Source organism: Symphalangus syndactylus, chromosome 14 (genome assembly GCF_028878055.3).
Source record: "Symphalangus syndactylus isolate Jambi chromosome 14, NHGRI_mSymSyn1-v2.1_pri, whole genome shotgun sequence".
Classification (NCBI taxonomy): Eukaryota; Metazoa; Chordata; class Mammalia; order Primates; family Hylobatidae; genus Symphalangus; species Symphalangus syndactylus.
The window spans coordinates 8,385,623-8,407,886 of record NC_072436.2 but is presented as its reverse complement, the minus strand read 5'-3'; the positions used below and the strand labels follow the sequence as shown (position 1 = coordinate 8,407,886).

Below are 22,264 nucleotides of genomic sequence, written 5' to 3'. Positions count from 1 at the left end.
TAGCAGGTGGCCGTCCTCAGTGGTGGCTTCCGTCCAGCTCTGCGTCTGTGGTGCTACAGTCTGTTCTCCTTTCCTCTTGGGAGCCAGTGCTGCCCACCCAGGTCCCGGGGGCGCACCCTCTCCATGGTGTGGTCTGCTGCTCTGCATTTACGGAGATGGAAAAAAAATAATTAAAAAAAAAAAGAATTGTTGATCTGCCCCGTCTGTCCTACCTGAGCGTTTCTCAGATCTGTCACCTGCTCTTCCTTCTTCCCCATCGCTGTTGACCTAGTGGTTTCTCACCTGGACTTCTGGAGTGGTTTCTTAGTTGGTCTCCATTACTCTCCACTTGTAAAAGTATCATCGAGACACAGAAAAGTGCACAGATTCTAAGTATAGCTCAGTAAGAACCACTGGCATGGTCTGTTCTAGTGAAGACGTGACGTCATCAGCATCCACCTCTCCCAGCCAGGGCCTCCCACTCCTCCTCGGCTTGGAATTCCTATCCTGAATTCTAAACCATAAATTAGTTTTGTTTGCTTTTGAACTTCCTATACATGAAATTGTACAGAGTCCTTTGTAGGAGATGATGTTTTTTTATTGAATACTGTGTTTCTGAGGTTAGTCTATATTTTTGCACGTAGCTATTGGCCATTTATTCTCATTACTGGAAAGTAGTAACGTGGGTATACGACGATTCAATATTCTGCTATAGGTGGACATTTAAAGTAATTTTATTTGGGGCTGTTATGAATAATGCTGCTGTGAATATTCTTTTTTTTTTTTTTTTTGAGACGGAGTCTCGCTCTGTCGCCCAGGCTGGAGTGCAGTGGCACGATCTCGGCTCACTGCAAGCTCCGCCTCCTGGGTTCACGCCATTCTCCTGCCTCAGCCTCTCTGAGTAGCTGGGACTACAGGCGCCCGCCACCACGCCAGGCTAATTTTTTGTATTTTTAGTAGAGACGGGGTTTCACCGTGGTCTCGATCTCCTGACCTCGTGATCCGCCCGCCTCGGCCTCCCAAAGTGCTGGGATTACAAGCGTGAGCCACCGTGCCTGGCCAACTGCTGTGAATATTCTTATAGTTTTTTTTTTTTTTTTTTTTTTAATGTTGGAAGGCTTTTTTTTTTTTTTTTTTTGAGACAGAGTCTTGCTCTGTCTCCCAGGCTGGAGTGCAGTGGCACGATCTTGGCTCATTGCAACTTCTACCTCCCGGGTTCAAGTGATTCTCCTACCTCAGCCTCCTGAGTAGCTGGGATTATAGGTGTGCACCAGCACGCCTGGCTAATTTTTGTACTTTTAGCAGAGACGGGGTTTCACCATGTTGGCCAGGCTGGTCTCGAACTCCGGACCTCAGGTGATCCACTTGCCTCGGCCTCCCAAAGCGCTGGGATTACAGGCGTGAGCCACTGCGCCTGGCCAATGTGTTCAGCTTTCTTACCAACATGTTAGAAAGCGCTTTGTGCAGTTTATAGCCATTTATGCTGTGTGAGTTCCAGTTCAGGGTGCCTCACAGCTACCTCAACTTTTGACATTTTCTCTCTCTCTTTTTTTTATGTATTTTAGCAGGTATTGTGGTTTTAATTTGCATTTCCCTAATGACTAATGATGTTGAAGATCCTTCCATGTGCTTACTTGATACCAAGCATAATTTTTTTTTTTTTTTTTTTTGAGATGGAGTCTCGCTAGGTCGCCCAGGCTGGAGTGCAGTGGTGCCATCTTGGCTCACAGCAACCTCCACCTCCCAGGTTCAAGCGATTCTCCTGCCTCAGCCGCTTGAGGAGCTGGGATTACAGGTGCCCGCCACCACTCCTGCCTAATTTTTGTATTTTTAGTAGAGACGGGATTTCGCCATGTTGGCCAGGCTGGTCTCAAACTCCTGACCTCAGGTGATCCACCTGCCTCGGCCTCCCAGAGTGCTGGGATTAAAGGCATGAACCACTGCACCCGGCCAGCATGGTATATTAAAAATACTTTTCTGCACATTAGCAAATGTTCACCTCTCAGTGCAGCTCACCTTGTAAGTGTGGTGGGGAAGCTAGGAGTCTGAGTGCACATGCAGGAGCTCTTTGCTGCAGGTCCAGAGTGGAGTGAGAGGTAATCTGTAGAGTGCCCCAAGAGTGAAGGGCTGCGTCCCAGTGTCAAACAGAGGTAACAGCTTGCTTTTCTTTTCTTTTTTTTTTTTAAAACAGTGATGGGGGTCTCACCATGTTGCCCAGGCTGGTCTTGAACTCCTGGGCTCAAGTGTTCCTCCCACCTCAGACTCCCAAATTCAGGGATAATAGGTGTAAGCCACTGAGCCCAACCTAAAACTCACTTTTAAATAAAGAACTCAGGCCGGGCATGGTGGCTCACACCTGGAATCCCAGCACTTTGGGATGCCAAGGCAGATGGATCACCTGAGGTCAGGGGATCGAGACCGTCCCACCCAACATGGTGAAACCCCGTCTCTACTAAAAATACAAAAATTAGCCGGGCGTGGTGGTGGGTGCCTGTAGTCCCAGCTACTCTGGAGGCTGAGGTGGGAGAATCACTTGAACCCGGGAGGCGGAGGTTACAGTGAGCCAAGATGGCGCCACTGCACTCCAACCTGGGCAACAAGAGCAAAAACTCCGTCAAAGAAAAAAAAAAGGAAGGAAGGAGAAAGAAAGAATACGCAGATCTCTCTTATATGGTATACTGTCTATTATTATTGATTTTAAAGCTGCAACCTTAAGCATCATACTCCCTGTGTTTAGAATATTCAGGGTGTAGTATTAGTTTCCAATGTGGTTCCCCGGAAGTGATCGAGGTGATATTTTACACTCAGGGTGTCCAGTCTTTTGGCTTTCCTGGGCCACATTGGAAAAAGTATTGTCTACACTAACAAGAGCTGGTGAGCTGAAAAAATCACAAAAATCATAATGTTTTAAGAAAGTTTATGAATTTGTATTGGGCCACATTCAAAGCCATCCTGGGCTGCATGCGGCCCATGGGCCGTGGGTTGGACAAGCTTGTTTTAAGAGTTTAGGAAGAAAAATAATACTTCTGGTTATTTTTTTCATGCTGCTTAGTTGCTATTTTTATGTTTTACAGTGTGCAATACTGTAATATAGTTTATACATATATTAATATATTGTTGCCAGCTTATTTTTCCTTTAAACTTTTTTTTGAGGAATATTTCACATAAAACAAACTTATTTTAAGGGTACCTTTCAAAGAGTTTTGACAGCTGTATACATCCATGTAACCGAAATCCCAATCAAAATAATAGATCTAGGTATTACCCCTCACCCCAAACCTTCCTCTTGCCCCTTGGCGGTCAGCCTCATCCCCCCGGAGAGTCCCAGACAGTCACCTCTGTGCCTCCCCTCCCGTAGAAGTGTTTTCTTCCAGGGTTTCATAGACATGGAATCACGTAGAATATACTGGTGTTTGGCTCACTCTTATTCACATGGTATATTTGAGGTTCATCCATGTTACTTGTGTGGGCAATTTTCCTTTGCAATTGCTGGGCGGCAGCTTAGTGTATTCTCTTCTGTGGATGTACCCCCATTTGTGGATCCATTCACCTACGGCTGACTGTCTAGACAGTGTCCAGTCTGGGCTGCTGTGCATCACGCTGCTGTGAACGTCTGTGTAGGAGTCACATTTGTGTGAACTGGTGCTCTCACTTCTCTTCACAGATAACTACGAGTGGTGGGGCCAGGTGGTCAGTGTGCATTTATTTCACAGAAAAGCTGACCCACTTTTCCAGAGCAGTTGCGCCAGTGTGTATTCTTGCTGGCAGTATGTGACAGCTCTAGTTGCTCCATATCCTTGTCAGCACTTGGTTTTGTCAGTCTTCTTATATTAGCCATTCTCTGGGTGTGTAGTGGTATGTCGGTATGTGTATTTTTTTTTTAATACTTTGGATCATTTACATCAATTGTGGTTTAATTTGCCTTTTACTGATGATCAGTGGTGTTGAGCATCTCTGCATGTGCTTTTGGCCATTTCTATGTCATCTGTAGTGAACGACCATTTTTAATGGGTTGTTTACCTTCTTACTGAATATTAAGCTTTGTTTATATACCCTGAACAGAAGTCCTTTATGAGATAGGTGTATTGTGAATATTTTCCCATTCCATCCTTCACCTTGTTTCTTGATACTGTATTTCATATATCCAAATATTGATTTCTACTTAATTTTTCACTTAGAGGTGTACAGTCAAAACCGTTTGGAGGCTACTGCTCTGCTGAATTAGCAGAAGGAATTGCTGTGGACTGAATAGAGAAAGGAAGGGACCCAGGTGCTGTCCCACAGCCTCTCCTGTGACCTCACCCTGGGAGAGGCATGGACGTTTGGTGGAGAGCCCTTTTTGGTTTTACGTGAATGTCATTTGGGCAGGTGTGGGGTAGAATGATCTCGAGCATTCTCACCTCCGAGGAGTGGTTGCATCTCGATGCATCAGCACAGGAGGGCTGTGATGTTGTGTGCTCGGTGCACTTGCCACTGCCACCACCCGCGAGACCTCCAGAGAGCCTGACCCCGCCATCCGCACCAAGATCCCCAGCTGCTGTCTGGTGATGCAGATGAGAGGACCAGTGTGGTAGTTTCTCACAGCAGCCTCTGGCAGGACCTGGAGTGGAAGTCTTCCTTAGTCTAAAACACATCCCGAATGACTGAACATTAAAGGAGAAGGTGTCTTTGACTTACAAGGCCACTTGAAGTCGACCTCCTTCCTCTTCTGGGTGTGGCCCTTGCCTGTAGCTCTGAGTGTGAGGATCTTAAGTGGGTGTGCGCTCGTGAGCCAGCCTTTACCCCAACAGCAAGTTGCCACACCGAACTGCAGACCTGGCAGCCCTTTCCAGCACCTTCCTTATCACAGTTACAGTGCAGCAAATGGGAGAGGGGGGCCAAAACCCCCAAAATTACTCTCCAAGCCAAAGAAAAACTCTGGAGTGCTCGACAGCCACTTACAGAGCTGCTCATCACATGTGTTGTTGGAACACCCAACACCAGCCTCCTGGTTATGAATGTTTCTGGAATCGAGGCTCCCTGATATGTGCCTACAGAGGCGGAGCTGCCTGAGGACATGCACCATTTACTAATATTTATACCTTAGAGTATAGGGCCAGCTTCATAACGTGGGGTCCAGTGCAGAATGAAAATGTGGGACCTGTAGTTGAGAAAGCAGGAAAAGGCCGGGCTCAGTGGCTCATGCCTGTAATCCCAGCACTTTGGGAGATTGAGGTGGGTGCATCGCTTGAGCCCAGGAATTTGAGACCAGCTTCAGAAATACAGTGAGACCCCCATCTCTACAAAAACGAAACAGCCAGGTGTGGTGGTACATGCCTGTATCCCAGCTATTCAGGAGGCTGAGGCGGGAGAATCGCTTGAGCCTGGGCTTGCAGTGAGCCATGATTGTGCCACTGCCTTCCAGCCCGGGCGACAGAGCAAGACCTTGTCTCTAAACAAACAAACACACAAAAAAGGAAAACAAGAAAAGAGCTTCTTCATGTCTTCCGTGGACTTCTGGCCTGCCATAGTGTTTTTAATTTGCCACTTGACTTCAAGCTTTCCCAGGAATACGTGTCTGAAGCAAGGCACCCGTGTTCACACCCCACCAGGGACATTGCACAGTTGTGGGGGAAGAAGGGGGTGCAGGAGCAAGATGGGCTGTGTCCCATTGAACTTCACTACAGAACACCAATTTAAAGATAAATGATTAGGAACTTCAAGATGTTGGCAGTAAGGCATTAAACTCCATGCCTGGCCCTTCTGAGGCGGGATTTTTTTTTTTTTTTTTTTTTTTTTTTTTGAGATGGAGTCTCGCTCTGTCGCCCAGGCTGGAGTGCAGTGGTGCGATCTCTGCTCACTACAAGCTCTGCCTCCTGGGTTCACGCCATTCTCCTGCCTCAGCCTCCTGAGTAGCTGGGACTACAGGCGCCTGCCACCGTGCCCGGCTAATTTTTGTTGTATTTTTTAATAGAGACAGGGTTTCACCATGTTAGCCAGGATGGTCTTGATTAGGTGTCAAAGCCCGTTTTAAGCTTCGGAGGCTTAGGTTAGAAGATTTGTGCTGAAAGGCCGGACGCGGTGGCTCACACTTGTAATCCCAGCACTTTGGGAGGCCGAGGCGGTTGGATCACGAGGTCAGGAGATTGAGACCATCCTGGCTAACACGATGAAACCCCGTCTCTACTAAAAATACAAAAAACTAGCCGGGCGTGGTGGTCTTCAGCTTTGTCAAGCTATTTGTAATTTGTGTGCTTTAAGATGACACTTGCCACTCAGACCTCCTCCAAGGAGGGGCAGGGGAGCCCTTTCCTGGGCCTGGCACGGTGCTCCACCTCCTGCACACCCCTTTTTGGGGCGAGTCCTTGGACTGTGGGGAAGCACCCACTGCACTCTGGGTGGTGGCAGCCGTGGGCCCTGGGCTCCCCCTTGCGGAGTCCTCAGGGTGTGAGGCACAGGGCGTTGACGCGTGTTGCTCTCAGCACAGTTGAAAAGGCCAGGTAGGGTGGGTGCCTGCTTATGGGTCACTGGTGTATATAAGGACTCCTGATCATGAAAGATTGTATTATCAAGTTTTAGTACGAGGGGTCCTCCCTGTATTGTGGGCCCCTTTACCCACTGGCTGCAGGCTTAGCTGTGGACGTGCTTCTGTCTTTGTGTTTGTCCCCTGCCTTGGGACCAGCAGTTTTCCTAAATGGGGCCACTGCATCAGCCTGGGCCCCAGAGGAAGGAAACGTGGCACTGAGCAGCTACTAACAAAGATGAGCACGGTGAAGCCGAGCCAGACGTCGATTTCCAGCCCAGAGACCCAGGGGCCGCTGTGACAGCAGCAAGGTTCAGCCTGTGCTAATGGGGGGACACTGTGGGTCGGGATGGCCAGGGCCATGCTAGAGTAACATGGTTTGGAAAACATTGTTCTGGTGAGTATCACTACATACAGGAGCGGGATGAATATTTTCCAAGGGGAGGAGAAATCTGAACCACGTAGTGCGGCATTACCAGACTCGAGTTTCTTGGGCCATAATTTGGAAGCCCACTGACAGGATGGTGTGTAGACGTAGTGGACATCACTTGTGCTGGGTGAATGACAGAACACAGGATCAGAGAAGGTCACTTGGTGCGAGTGTGGCCGTGCCACTGCCCTGTCCTCCACAAAACTGAGCTGCACTTTTCTGGCTTAGCATGAGGCCAACTGTAAGGAATACATGCCCTCGAGGAAGGTCAGGAATTGGTGAGGAATGGCAGTGAGGCAGCGTCTCGGTGGCCCCTGAGGAGGGTCGGGAATTGGTGAGGAATGGCAGCGAGGCAGCGTCTCAGTGTCCCTCGAGGAGGGTCGGGAATTGGTGAGGAATGGCAGCGAGGCAGCGTCTCGGTGGCCTTCGAGGGTCGGGAATTTGTGAGGAATGGCAGTGAGGCAGCTTCTCGGTGGCCCTCGAGGGTCGGGAATTCGTGAGGAATGGCAGTGAGGCAGCGTTTCGTACGTTTTTTAACTGTTGGGTCCCACACTATGGTCCATGGAATCTGGCTGATGGGACTGACACAGAGACCACCCCAGGAGCAGAGACGCTGAAAGGACGGTGTCTGGAGCAGGCTTCTCAGGCTGTCTGTGGCGAAGGCCCAGTCCAACATGAACCGATGCTTCTATCAAACACCATAAAATGATTCAAAAAATGAAGTGGCTTCCAAACACTCTCCATGTCCGCACTCCCCTCGCGACGGACCAAGGCACACGCTCCCAGCCTGGCCACAGGCCTAGACTAGCGTTGAGGTTTGCATTGGACATTTTGAAGGCTTAAAAATGTTTTTCTTTTTCTTTTGAAATTACTTCAGAATTAAAGCAAAATTGCAAAAATAGTACAGAGAACTTCCATTTTCCCAGATTCCCACTCTATTACTGTTTCACCAAACCCACATGTTCAGTCTCTCTCCCTCTCCTGAGATATTCGAGGGGCAGTTGCAAAGGTGACACTTTTCCTGCAGGCATCCTCTTCTGTGCCCGCCCCAGTGAGCACTCTACGGCAGCTGTGGCCTAACGGCGACCTTCTCCAGGCTCCACCCACCGGCGCTCCTGCCCTTCACTGATGGGCCCTGTGTCGCGCTGACCCCTCCCATCGCTCTAATCCCCTTCTGTATGTGGCCGTCCTCAGCCTTTGTCTTCTGTGACATTGATTTTTTTTTTTTTTTTTTCTTTTTGAGACAGAGTCTCGCTCTTTCGGCCAGGCTGGACTGCAGTGGTGCTATCTCGGCTCACTGCAAGCTCCGCCTCCCGGGTTCACGCCATTCTCCTGCCTCAGCCTCTTGAGTAGCTGAGACTACAGGCGCCCACCGCCGCGCCCGGCTAATTTTTTGTATTTTTAGTAGAGACGGAGTTTCACCGTGTTAGCCAGGGTGGTCTCGATCTCCTGACCTCGTGATCCACCCGCCTCGGCCTCCCAAAGTGCTGGAATTACAGGCATAAGCCGCCGCGCCCGGCCGACATTGATGTTTTTGAAGAGCACAGCATTAGTGATTTCGTCCAGTGTCCAATTAGGATTTGTTGGATGTTTCCTCTTGGTTAGATCTAGGTTAGTTACCTTTGGCAGGAACTCTGGAGGTGAAGTTGTGTCCTCTCCGGGCACCATGGCCGTGTCACCCTGGTGTCATTTTGTGCCGGGGGGGGGACAGTGATGCTGGCTGTGAGCACTTGGCTGAGGTGGTTGAAGAGCGGCATCCCGAACAGGGCTCTGGAGTGCAGAGTGACCTCTGCAGCCACTCTGGTCAAGCATCTCCGTGGCTCTGTAAGGCTCCAAACCTGACAGGTGCTCTGTAGGTCACCCCGTTATGTAAAATCACAAATTGGAAAGAGTTTGTTAAATTTTCTTTCTTTTTTATTTTTGGAGACAGAGAGTCTCGCTCTGTTGCTGAGGCTGCAGTGCAGTGGCATGATCTCGGCTCACTGCAACCTCTGCCTCCTGAGTTCAAGCGATTCTCCTGCCTCAGCCTCCCAAGTAGCTGGGATTAGAGTCACGCGCCACCACACCTGGATAATTTTTGTATTTTTAGTAGAGATGGGGTTTCACCATGTTGGCCAGGCTGATCTTGAACTCCTGACCTCAGGTGATCTGCCCGCCATGGCCTCCCAAAGTGCTGGGATTACAGGCGTGAGCCACCGTGCCCAGCCGGACTTGTTTTTTAAATAGGCAGAAAGGAGCTCACCCATGGAGCATTTTTTCTGAGTCGTCTGAGGTATCTGTGTCATGGCAGAAAAGGACGTCAGGAGTCTGGGGGAAGCAGGGCCATCCTGGAGGCCACAGCCCAGGCAGGTGTCAAGGCCAGAGGCAGCTCTTCTGTGCTTGCCTCTCAGAGGGACTGCCTGGGACCAGACCTGCTGCTCTGAGCTGTGTTGGCCCTGGCCTTGTCTCCGCTGCATGTCAAGGACACATGGCCTGCTCGAATGGCAGGGGCTTTTGTTATGCAGGTTCCCAGCCATGCTGTCGCTCCACAGAAGCACAAACATGGCTTTCGGGGACTTTGGATGTTTCTGGAGGGGTCTGACTCTGGGTCTGTGTTCATTAGATCCACATTCAGGGGTGTGGCTGCGAAGAGGCCCCTAGACCTTGGGATGTGTGATGAGCCCTTAAGACATGAAACACCATTGGAATCAGCTAAGCTCCAGGGACACAGCAGTTGCGCCTGTGGTGGACATTGCCCCAGAGGGACGTTTGTCCCGTTGCTGTGACGCAGATGGTGGCTGACTGTGGGGCTGCTTTCAAGTACTTTTTTTTTATTTCCTGAGACAGAGTCTCGCTCTGTTGCCAGGCTGGAGGGCAGTGGCGTGATCTCAGCTTGCTGCAGTCTCCGCCTCCCGGGTTCATGCCATTCTCCTGCCTCAGTCTCCCGAGTAGCTGGGACTACAGGCGCCCACCACCACGCCTGACTAATTTTTGTATTTTTAGTAGAGATGGGGTTTCGCCATGTTAGCCAGGATGGTCTCGAACTCCTGACCTCGTGATCCGCCCACCTCGGCCTCCCAAAGTGCTGGGATTACAGGCATGAGCCACCAGACGTGGCCTTGAGTACTTTTTTGAAACTGGTTGTAGGGAATAGTTTGACAAATCGGCTAGTTGGTTGAACTTGCTTTGCATAAAGAGACATCACTAAATTTAATTCTCCTTAAAGTTGGAGACTTATTTAAATCTGATTCATTTCTGTGGGGCTGTATGATGTTGGTTAATACTGAAGTCTTGCAACAAAGTCTGGCTTTGTTCCTAAGGAACCCGTCTTTGGAGTCCTTAGAGCTTCTTCATGAGTCTGTTAATTCATAAACTCCAGACCATTGGCCTGCACATTGCATTTGTAATAATTTCCATTCCCACAAGGAACTAGAACAGGAGAAAGAGAGCCAGGCTAGAAGGATGTTTGTGACACTGAATCCAGTTTAAGTTGTTGGTTTGTTCAAGTGAAGGAAATTGAATTTTTATCAGGGCCCTCCAAATAGGTTTGAAACTGTCAGCTGCTGCGTTGCTACTGGGTCGGTTCTGATTTGTGGTTTGAGGTGCACACCCCCTCCTAGGTGCTCTGTGTCCTCTTCTGGGGTTCACGTTTCTGGTCAGTTTTTACTTAGGGATTTGCCATTCTGCTTTCTGCCACCTGGTGTTCCTTTCATGTAGTGCATCTCTTAACCTGTCCCTTCCTTCCATTTTTGGTCAGACGTCTCAGGTTTGTAAACAGATTCCTAGTCTATACTGAGCTTCATTACAAATCTTGCAGAATCCAGTAAGGTTTTTTTTTTTTTTCTTCTTTTCCAAGACAGTCTCACTCTGTTGCCCAGTCTGGAGTGCAGTGGCTCGATCTGGGCTCACCGCAACCTCCGCCTCCCGGGTTCAAGCAGTTCTTCCTGCCTCAGCCTCCCGAGTAGCTGGGATTACAGGTGTGGGCCACCATGCCTGGCTAATCTTTGTAGTTTTAGTAGAGACAGCGTTTCACCATATTGGCCAGGCTGGTTTTGAACTCCTGACCTCAGGTGATCTGCCCGCCTAGGCCTCCCAAAGTGCTGGGATTACAGGCGTGAGCCACCGCTCCCAGCCCCAAATAAAGTACTTTTAGGAACACACAGTGCCAGGAATTGGGATGGGCTGACTGTGTGAGACAGCCACCTCATCAGCCTAGTGTCTTCCAGACACTTAAACTCCATCATTGACCCCAAGTGCTTCTCTGAAGGAAAGTTGCAGGGCCAGGGAAGAGGCACCTCAGGCCTTGGGGAAGTCAGGGGCCCTTCCAGCCAAGACACCAGCTGCAGGTGGTCCTGCACTGAGCTCATTGCCCTGCAGCCATGTGGGGAAGACACAGGTCCCAGGAGGACCTAACCCCAGGCATCTGGTTTCGCCCCCACCTCCGTTCTGTTGTAACATTTTGCGGCTCTTTCTAGTGTCATGAGGCAACTCATCCAAAATTATTCCACAACTTTTAATTTCTAGTTTTGAAAAGGGGAACAAGGATTTCCAAGGTAACTGAACTCCATAGAGAACCTGAAAACAGTTTTAATGTATCTTGTTTCGAATGTAACCTACATTCTAATAAATTATAATTATAGTGTGCATATCCATGCAGTCACAACCCAGGTAAAAGAAATAGGTCACTGTCACCGGGCGCGGTGGCTCACGCCTGTAATCCCAGCACTTTGGGAGGCCTAGGTGGGTGGATCATGAGGTCAGGAGATTGAGACCATCCTGGCCAACATGGTGAAACCCTGTCTGTACTAAAAATACAAAAGTTAGCAGGGCGTGGTGGTGGGTGCCTGTAATGCCAGCTACTCAGGAGACTGAGGCAGGAGGATTGCTTGAACCAGGGAGTCGAAGGTTGCAGTGAGCCAAGATTGCGCCATTGCACTCCAGCCTGGGCAACAGAGTGAGACTCCGTCTAAAAAAAAAAAAAAAAAAAAGTTGCCAGGACATCTGGATAGCTTTTAAATGTATTTCATGGCTTATCAACGTGGAGAGGCTCACACTTAGATTAAAACACAGAGCACCTCCCTCACCTTGCTGGGACCGGGACTGGGGCTGGGCTTGTTCTGTGGCAGCCAGGATGGAGGACGAACAGCACATCCCCATGCTTTTGGTCAGAGGCTGTGAGCAGATGGCCAGCAGCACCTTCCCGTCTCTCTCTTTTATTTATTTTTATTTTTATTTTTTTTGAGACAGAGTCTTTCTGTGTCACCCAGGCTAGAGTACAGTGGCAGGATCTTGGTTCACTGCAGCCTCCACCTCCCTGGTTCAAGTGATTCTTCAGCCTCAGCCTCCTGAATAATTGGGATTACAGGCACGTGTCACCACCCCTGGCTAATTTTTGTATTTTTAGTAGAGTCAGGGTCTCACCATGTTGGCCAGGCTAGTCTTGAACTCCTGACCTCAGGTGATCCAACTGCTTCGGCCTCCCAAAGCGCTGGGATGACAGGCGTGAGCCACCGTGTCTGGCCTCTCTTTTATTTTTATTTTATTATTGTTATTATTATTATTTTTTTTTGAGACAGAGTTTTGCTCTTGTTGCCCAGGCTGGAGTGCAATGGCATGATGATCTCAGCTCACTGCAACCTCCACCCCCCAGGTTCAAGCGATTCTCCTGCCTCAGCCTCCCAAGTAGCTGGGATTACAGGCATGTACCACCACGCCTGGCTAATTTTGTATTTTTAGTAGAGATGGGGTTTCTCCATGTTGGTCAGGCTGGTCTCGAACTCCTGACCTCAGGTGATCCTCCTGCCTCAGCCTCCCAAAGTGCTGGGATTACAGGCATGAGCTACCGCGCCCGGCCTATTTTTATTTTTTATATCTATTTTTTGAGACAGAGTCTCACACTGTCGCCCAGGCTGGAGTGCAGTGGCACAATCTCAGTTCACTGCAACCTCCGCCTCCCAGGTTCAAGCGATTCTCGTGCCTCAGCCTCCCAAGTAGCTGGGATTACATGCGCATGCCACCATGCCCGGCTAATTTTTGTATTTTTAGTAGACATGGTATTTCACCATGTTGGCCAGGCTGGTCTTGAACTCCTGACCTCTGGTGATCCACCTGCCTTGGCCTCCAAAAGTGCTGAGGATTACAGGTGTGAGCCACCGTGCCCGGCCTCTGCCTTTTTTTTAAAAACTAGAAATGAGATCTTGCTCTGTTGCCCAGGCTAGAGTGCAGTGGTACGATCACAGCTCACTGCAGCCTCAAACTCCCAGGCTCAAGCAATCCTCCTGTTTCAGCCTCTGAGTCACTGGAAGTACAGGTGTGCATCACCATCCTGGGTAAGTTTTTAAACATGTTTTATAGATATGTGGGGGTCTTGCTGTGTTACTGATGCCGGTCTTGAACTCCTGGGCTCAAGTGATCTTCCTGCTTCGGCCTCCCTGAATGCTGGGATGACAGGTGTGAGCCGCCGCGCCTGCCTCTTCCTCATTTTAAATGCCCGTGTTCCTGAGCATCCTCTGCAGTGGAGTCGCCACAGCGCCGACTGTTGTCTTTAACTGGAAACACTGGGGTTGGGTACAGTGGCCCATGCCTGTGCTCCCAGTAGTGTGGGAGGCCAAGACAGGGGGAATCACTTGAGCCCGGGAGTTTGTGACCAGCCTGGGTGACATTGGGAGACCTTGTCTCTGCAAAAAATGAGAATAATAAAAATTAGCTGAACATGGTGGCGTGTGCCTGTAGTCCTGGCTACTCGAGGCTGAGACAGGAGGATCCCTTGAGCCTGGAAAGTTGAGGCTGCAGTGAGCTATGGTTGTCGCTGCACTCCAACCTGGGCTACAGAGCGAGACCCTGCCTCAAAACAAAAAGGAAACAGAACCGATGCAAGGGAAGGATGGCTCAGTGTGGCAGTGCCCCGTCCGCAGAGAGCACTCAGCCAGGCCTGGACGAGGACGTTGTTCATGACTCTAGGGAGAAGTGCGAGCTCACAGATAATATGGGGGTGTGGTCCTGTTGTATGAAAAGCAAACGCAACACTAAGAGGACATTGGGTTCCCCATCGTTCTAGGGCTACTGCCCCCACAGGGGAGGAAGAACTCGCCTCTTTGCCTGTTGGAATGGTGCACACTGCTGGAGCCCTCTCCTGGGAGGACCGGCAGGGAGTCTGTTCTGCTGGTCAAGGCTGCGCCTTCTGCAGAAGTTCAGGGTGGACATGGAATAAATATAGCACAGTGGACACCAGATGCGTCTGTGGGAAGAAGTCACTGTTCACATCTTTACATCTTTTTTTTTTTTTTTTTTTTTTTTTTTTTTTGAGACACAGTCTCGCTCTGTCGCCCAGGCTGGAGTGCAGTGGCGCGATCTCGGCTCACTGCAAGCTCCGCCTCCCGGGTTCACGCCATTCTCCTGCCTCAGCCTCCCGAGTAGCTGGGACTACAGGTGCCCGCCACCACGCCCGGCTAGTTTTTTGTATTGTTTTTAGTAGAGACAGGGTTTCACTGTGTTAGCCAGGATGGTCTCGATCTCCTGACCTCGTGATCCGCTCACCTTGGTCTCCCAGAGTGCTGGGATTACAGGTGTGAGCCACTGTGCCTGGCCCATGCTGGCTAATTTTTATGTTTTTAGTAGCAGTGGGGTTTCACCATGTTGGTCAGGCTGGTCTCGAACTCCTGACCTCAGGTGATCCTCCTGCCTCAGCCTCCCAAAGTGCCGGGATGACAGGCGTGAGCTACTGAGCCTGGCCTAGTAGTACAGTGTTTGATTTGGTGTCCTGAGTGTCTGTTATGTGGTTGTGGAGTGCAGTTTTCCACTGAGCTTCAGTCTGAGGTTGCGCGGTTGGTGCTCGCTGTTCTACCCATCTCCACTACTGGCTAGCGACCATGCAGACTCCACAGCTGCGCTCAGCTCAGAGCCAGTGTCATGTGGGGAGCCCAGCAGGGATGGCAGAGCCGCTTGGCATCCAAGCACCTTGCCCTGTTTGTGTCCACGTGGTTCTGTGAGAACCCCTGGGTTGTAAGCTGTTAGGCTGGTATGAGAGGGTGGGTGGTCCTGGGAACACGCCCCCACGTGGGACGGGCTGCTCATTAGCAGTGAGGAGGACTCAGGAGATGGTGGGTGGGAGTCTAGGGTGACTTTCGGATCCTGCTGGAACCTCGTGCCAGGCTGGTCTTCCTTGTTGTCCTCAGAGGTGATAGCTGTACACACACACCACCCCTCACCCACCCCCCCTTGTTTGCAGAATCTAGAAGTAATGTCTGTGTAAAGGGAGCTGAGCTTGGTCGGATCTCAGACACATGGCAGGTGATCGGTTTTATTATTTATTAGGTATTTATTTAGAGCAGTACTGAAAGCTTATTAAAAAGCTTTAGAGCAGGAAGGAAAAGAGGTAAAGTACACCTGGAAGAGGGCCAAGCGGGTGACTTGAGAGATTAAGTGCCAGTTTTCTTTTAAAATGTAGTGATAAACAGGTGTTTGAATTTGGAAGGTCTAAAGCCAGCAGTGAATGCCACTCAGTGTGAAGTGTTGCAGATATTTGCTTTAGATAGACTTTTTTTTTTTTTTTTTAAATGGAGTCTCGTTCTGTCGCCCTGGCTGGAGTGCAGTGGCGAGATTTCGGCTCGCTGCAGCCTCTGCCTCCCGGGTTCAAGAGATTCTCCTGCCTCAGCTTCCTGAGTATCTGGGATTACACGTGTGTGCCACCATGCCTGGCTTATTTTTTTGTATTTTTAGTAGAGACAGGGTTTCAGTGTGTTAGCAAGGATGGTCTCGATCTCCTGACCTCATGATCTGCCTGCCTTGGCCTCCCAAAGTCCTGGAATTACAGGCATGAACCACTGCGCCCGGCCCTTCTCGCTGTTATTTAAGGGAAGCGGTCTCACTATGTTGCCCAGGCTGGTCTCAAACTATCCTCCTGTTTTGGCTTCCCAAAGTGCTAGGATTACAGGAGTGAGCCACCGTGCCCGGCCCTTCTCCCTGTTATTTAAGGGACGTGGTCTCACTGTGTGGCACAGGCTGGCTTTGAGCTCCTGGGCTCAAGCGATTCCACCCCTGGCTTTGTGATGCAGCTGGAAGCATTTTGCTATCTTTTGTTTTACTGATTCTTTTTCTTTTTGTTTCCTTTGGTTTTGATACCAGTGGTTTGTTTCTCTCTTGGTCTTAGTTGATTCAGTTAATAATTTGCAAGGATGTAAAATAAAATAGAGCTTTATAGACCAAAAGATCATTGTCTTAAATATATCATTTATAGACGAGGTCAGGTACGGTGGTTCACGCCTGTAATTTCAGCACTTTGGGAGACTGAGGTGGACGGAGCACTTGAGCCCAGGAGTTTGAGACCAGCCTGGGAAACAGAGCCTGGCATGGTGGCGTGTGCCTCTAGTCCCAGCTACTCAGGAAGTTGATGCGGAGGATTGCTTGAGCCTGCGAGTTCGAGGCTGCAGTGGGTCAGTGATCGTGCCACTGCTCTCTAGCCTGGGTCATAGGGGTCTTTGTTGGCCAGGCTAGTCTCAAATTCCTGCACTCAAGCAATCCTCCCTCCCCAGCCTCCCAAAGTGCTAGGATTACAGATGCGAGTCACTCTGCCCAGCTTTCAAACGTTTTCTCCTGAAGGTGAACAAGAAAAGAAGGTGGCTTACTTTTTCAGTGTCTTAACAGGGGTTTTGGCAGAGAAGCTTTTTCAGTTTTCATGATGGACGTGTTTTGAAGGCCAGAGCTGATGGCACTGGGGGATGGACTCCTGTATTTCTGGCCTGAGCACCTGAGTGCTGCCTGTCACTGCTGAGGGGAGTCCTGGGAGAGGACCGTGGGCTGGGAGTCTTGTTTGAGAGCCTCAGTGTTGATGCCTATGCGGGGCCAGAGTATAGGGAGACCCTGGAGCTGGAAGTGGGGATTTTGGAGCCGTTTGGGTATGTGTAGAGTTCAAGGTCCGAGGCCTGGATGAGCCAGGAGTGAGGAGGGTAGAGGGAGAAACTGGAGTCGAGGCCTGGAGCATTGAACATTGAACATCGGGCGGTGAAGAGAGGAGGCTCCAGTAAGGGATTGAAAAGGAGCGCTGCAAAGCGGGAACCAGAGAGTCTGATGTCCTGGACACCCAGGAGGTGGTCACTCTGTGAGGTTCTGCTGTGTCCACCAAGACTGTGGGGAGGACTGGCTGTCCTGCCTGTGCCTCACAGGGAAAGGAGAAGGGCGAGGGGAGGCAGCGGCAGCGTGGCAAAGAAGCGAGTGTTGAAACCCTCGGGTGCTGCCCTTCCCGACCCCAGCTAGAGGGTTTGGAAGTGTCTCCTCGGAGACGTCCCCGAAGTGGGAGGGCCATGGCATAGCCTCCGACCTCCACAGGCTGGAGGTGCCCCGGTGCCCCTAGGGCAGGGTGGTGGGCGGAGCCTTCCTCTGTGGCAGGGGTACCCGCGCCGGGTGCGCAGATGTGAGCTGGGCTGAGTCCCGCGCCGGGTGCGCAGATGTGAGCTGGGCAGAGTCCCGCGCCGGGTGCGCAGATGTGAGCTGGGCTGAGTGTGGCCGGCCACTTGTTTGCGTTGTTTGTAGACAGACAAATAGGCTGTCGTTGAACTGGGTTCGTGATGGGGACTTAGAGACTCTCAGAGTCTATGGACTATTTTTAAATTTTATTCTTTGAAGGTATTGGCTTGCATGTCCTTTGGTTATGTTTTACTTGAGTCATGTCAAGGAAGCTACATGAAGTGTGAACCAGAGTGTTCACTGCAAACCTTCTCCCCTGTAGCTTAATGTCCCTGGCTCTTTGTTTGCCAGAGCCAACAGTGAAAAAGGTGATAGGATTTTTTATTTAAAGAAAAGGAGGCTGGGCGCCATGGCTCATGCCTGTAATCCCAGCACTTTGGGAAGCCGAGGTGGGCGGATCACGTGAGGTCGGGAGTTCGTGACCAGCCTAACCAACATGGAGAAACCCCGTCTCTGCTAAAAATACGAAATTAGCCAGGTGTGGTAGTGCATGCCTGTAATCCTAGCTACTCGGGAGGCTGAGGCAGGAGAATCGCTTGAACCTGGGAGGCGGAGGTTGCAGTGAGCAGAGATAGCGCCATTGCATTCCAGTCTGGGCGACAAGAACGAAACTCCGTGTCTAAAAAAAAAAAAAAAAAAAAAAGAAAGAAAGAAAGGAATTATTTTTCTTAAGTAAGAAAACTACCACACAGTTATTGCTTTGTGACCCAGATACATTTGTATGTTTATTTTGAAAGGAAAAATAGACACTGGCTGGTATTTGGGTTTTAAGTCTACTATAAGACCCAAAACATATTCAGGCACTTAGTTTAAAAGGAGTCACGTAGACTAAGTAGTATTTGAGTCTTTTTGCCTTTTTTTTTTTTTTGGTCGGGGGAGACAGTGTCTCTTGCTCAGACTGAAGTGCAGTGGCGCTATCATAGCTCACTGCAGCCTCGACCTTCTGGGCTCAAGCAATCCTCCTGCCTCAGCCTCCTGAGTATCTGGGACCACAGGCATGCACCACCACGCCTGTCTAATTTTTTGTAGTTTTTGTAGAGATGGGGTCTCGCTGTGTTGCCCAGGCTGGTCTTGACCTCCTGGACCCGAGTGATCTGCCTGCTTCAGTCTCCCAAAGTGCTGGGATTACAAGCATGAGCTACGATACCTGGCCTTGTCTGTGCTTTTAATTTTCCTGTGTGGCTGGTCTACGTAGCGTTTTCTTACTGGTGTTTTTAGTCACGAAGCACCTTAGTTGTGGTTTTGTTTGTTAGGCGACTTGTAATACGGTGAGCTGAGCTTGGAGGTGTTGCATCCATGTCCTCAGCTGCACCAGTGTTGTGGGGGACACGTGGGGACCCTGCCCGGCCCCGGCTGGGACAGCAAAGGGTTGTGGGGGACACGTGGGGACCCTGCCCGGCCCTGGCTGGGACAGCAAAGGTGCTGATGGTGGGCTTTTCTTTTTCAGGTGCACGTTCAGGTTCCCGAGCACAAACATCAAGATAACGTTCACTGCCCTGTCCAGCGAGAAGAGAGAGAAGCAGGAGGCGTCTGAGTCTCCGGTGAAGGCCGTACAGCCACACATCTCGCCCCTGACCATCAACATTCCAGACACCATGGCCCACCTCATCAGCCCTCTGCCCTCCCCCACAGGAACCATCAGGTGCGGCCATGGGGATGGGGGACTGGAGCATCCTTAGTCCCAGTGGTGGCCCCAAGTAATGCCTTTCTCCTTCCCTGGTGCTGACTTATGTGGAGAGACAGATGTGAGGTGGTGTTTAAAATATCATTGAATTTCTGCTCTGAATTTCCTGCATTATGAAATGCAGTTCCCAAAGGTTCCTGGTTGTTATTTACTCATTCCTTTTTTTTTGAGAAGGAGTCTCTGTTGCCCAGGCTGGAGTGCAGTGGCGCTGACTCAGCTCACTGCATCCTCTGCCTCCCAGGTTCAAGCAATTCTCCTGCCTTAGCCTCCTGAGTAGCTGGGACTACAGGCACCTGCCACCGCACCCAGCTAATTTTTGCATTTTTACTAGTGACAGGGTTTCACCATATTGGTCAGGCTGGTCTCGAACTCCTGACCTCAAGTGATCCGCCCACCTCAGCCTCTCCAAGTGTTGGGATTACAGGCTGAGCCACTGCGCCTGGCCTGTTTACTCATTCTTTAAAAGATGTTTTTAAAGTTTTTTTTTTTTTTTTTTTTTTTTTTTTTTTGAGATGGAGTTTTGTACTGTTGCCGAGGCTGGAGTGCAGTGGTGCGATCTTGGCTCACTGCAACCTTTGCCTCCCAGGTTCAAGTGATTCTCCTGCCTCAGCCTCCTGAGTAGCTGGGGCTACAGACATGTGCCACCATGCCCGGCTAATTTTTTGTATTTTTAGTAGAGACGGGATTTCACTGTGTTGGCCAGGCTGGTCTCAAACTCCTGACCTTGTGACCCACCTCCCAAAGTGCTGGGATTACAGGCGTGAGCTACCACAGCTGGCTGGTTTTGTTTGTTATTTTGTCTTTTTGTTTTTAAGAGATGGATTGTGGCTGTGTTGCCCAGGATGAACTCAAACTCCTGGACTTAAGTGATCCTACCGCCTTGACCTCCTGAGTAGCTAGGACAACAGACGTGCTCCACTGTGCCTGGCCTGGATTCTTTTTTTTGTTTTTTTGAGACGGAGTCTCGCTCTGTCGCCCAGGCTGGAGTGCAGTGGCGCAATCTCGGCTCACTGCAAGCTCCGCCTCCCGGGTTCACGCCATTCTCCTGCCTCAGCCTCTCCGAGTAGCTGGGACTACAGGCGCCCGCCACCACGCCCGGCTAATTTTTTGTATTTTTAGTAGAGACGGGGTTTCACCGTGGTGTCGATCTCCTGACCTCGTGATCCACCAACCTCGGACTCCCAAAGTGCTGGGATTACAAGCGTGGCCTTGGATTCTTTTTATTGGAGTATAAATGAAAGGGCAGACAGTGGTCTAAAGTCTGAGATAGATTTTAATTTTAATTTTGAATTTTTTAGAGAGCCCACAGCCTGAAGAACCATGAGCCAATTAAACATTTTTTCTTTATTTTTTTTTTTTTTAAAGAAGAGTAGAGAGCCCAGAAATAAACCCTCACATAATGTAGTCAAATTTTTTTTTTTTTTTTTTTTTTTTGAAACAGAGTTTCACCCTTTTTGCCCAGGCTGGAGTGCAATGCGTGGTCTTGGCTCACTGCAACCTCTGCCTCTCAGGTTCAAGTGATTCTCATGCCTCAGTCTCCTGAGTAGCTGGGATTACAGGCATGCACCACCACGCCCTGCTAATTTTGTATTTTTAGTAGAGATGGGGTTTCTCCATGTTGGTCAGGGTGGTCTTGAAATCCTGACCTCAGGTGATCCGCCTGCCTCGGCCTCCCAAAGTGCTGGGATTACAGGCATGAGCCACCACACCTGGCCTCATCAAATGGTTTTTGACGAGGGTGCCCACACCATTCATTCAGACTTCCCAACAAGTGGTACTAGGTAAACGGTATATCCACATGGAAGATAATGAATTTGGGCCTTTATCTTATACCATGTGCAAAAATTAACTGAAAATGGATCAAAGACCTAAATTTAAGGCCTGAAACTGTAAAATTCTTAGAACATAGGCAAAACCTATGACATTGGATTTGGTATTGATTTCTTGCATTTGATACCGAAGACACAGGCAACAAAAGAAAACGACAAATTGAACTTCTTGAAAATTTAAAAAATTTCTGCACCAAAAGACAACATCAGTAGTAAAAAGGTTCTACAGAATGGGAGTAAGTATTTGCAAATCATACATCTGACAAGGGATTAATATCCAGATTATAGAGAGAACTCCTAAAACTCAACAACAAAGAAACGAAAGACCCAGTTCAAAAACGCGAAAGACATTCTTTCAAAGAAGATATAGAAATGGCCAATAAGAGCCGGGCGCGGTGGCTCACGCCTGTAATCCCAGCACTTTGGGAGGCCGAGGCGGGTGGATCACGAGGTCAGGGGTTCGAGACCAGCCTGACCAACATGGTGAAACCCTGTCTCCGTTAAAAATACAAAAAAAATAGCTGGGCATGGTGGCGGGCGCCTGTAATCTCAGCTACTCAGGAGGCTGAGGCAGGAGAATTGCTTGAACCCGGGAGGTGGGAGGTGGGAGGTGGGGGTTGCAGTGAGCTGAGATTGTGCCATTGCACTCTAGCCTGGGCGACAGAGCAAGACTCTGTCTCAAAAAAAAAAAAAAAAAGAAATGGCCAATAAGGACATGAGAAGATATTCAGCATCAGTAGTTATTAGGGAAATGCCAATCAAAACACAATCAGATCCCACCTCACACCTGTTGGATTGGCTGCTATTAAAAACAAAAAACTCAGAAAATAGTATTAGTGAGGATGTGGAGAAATTGGAACTGTTGTGTGCTCTTGCAAGGAATGCCAAACCGTGCAGCTGCTGTGGAAACAGACTAGCAGTTCCTCAAAAAACTAAAAATAGAATTACCATGTGATCCAGCAACCCCACTTCTGGATATAGACCCAAACTGAAGGCAGGGTCTTGAATTATTTGTATGCCCGTTTTCATAGCAGCCTTATGCACAATTTCCAGAGAATAGAAGACACAATGGAATATTATTCAGCCTTAAAAAGGAAGGAAGTGCTGACATTTGCTGAAACATGAATTAACCCTGAGGACATTATGGTCAGTGAAATAAGCCAGTCATTGAGATTCCTAGAGTATCACATTCGCAGAGACAGAAGGCAGAATGGAGAGGCGGCCAGGGCTGGGGGCGGGGAGGGGGAGCCGGTGTTTCGTGTGGACAGAGCTTCAGTCTGGGAAATGAGAACATCCTGGAGTGAGGTGGTGTGATGGCTGCACCTCTGTGTGAATGCGCTTCATGCTGCTGAAGTGTGCAGTTTAAAATGATTAAAATGGTAAATTTTATGTTGTGTGTG

General features: G+C 49.6%; 1 protein-coding gene across 3 annotated transcripts in view; it reads left to right on the top strand.

Moving 5' to 3' along the window:
• Positions 1 to 22,264, top strand: part of FOXK2 (forkhead box K2) — an 84,861-nt gene that overhangs the window by 26,222 nt on the left and 36,375 nt on the right. For all 3 annotated transcript variants that reach the window (XR_010115507.1, XM_055240528.1, XM_063617140.1), the window contains exon 2: positions 18,799 to 18,993. Coding sequence is in view for 2 of the 3 variants with exons in the window: in XM_055240528.1 (XP_055096503.1) it covers positions 18,799 to 18,993 (195 nt within the window). In the remaining variant the exon portion in view is untranslated. The remainder of the gene's footprint in view (positions 1 to 18,798; positions 18,994 to 22,264) is intronic.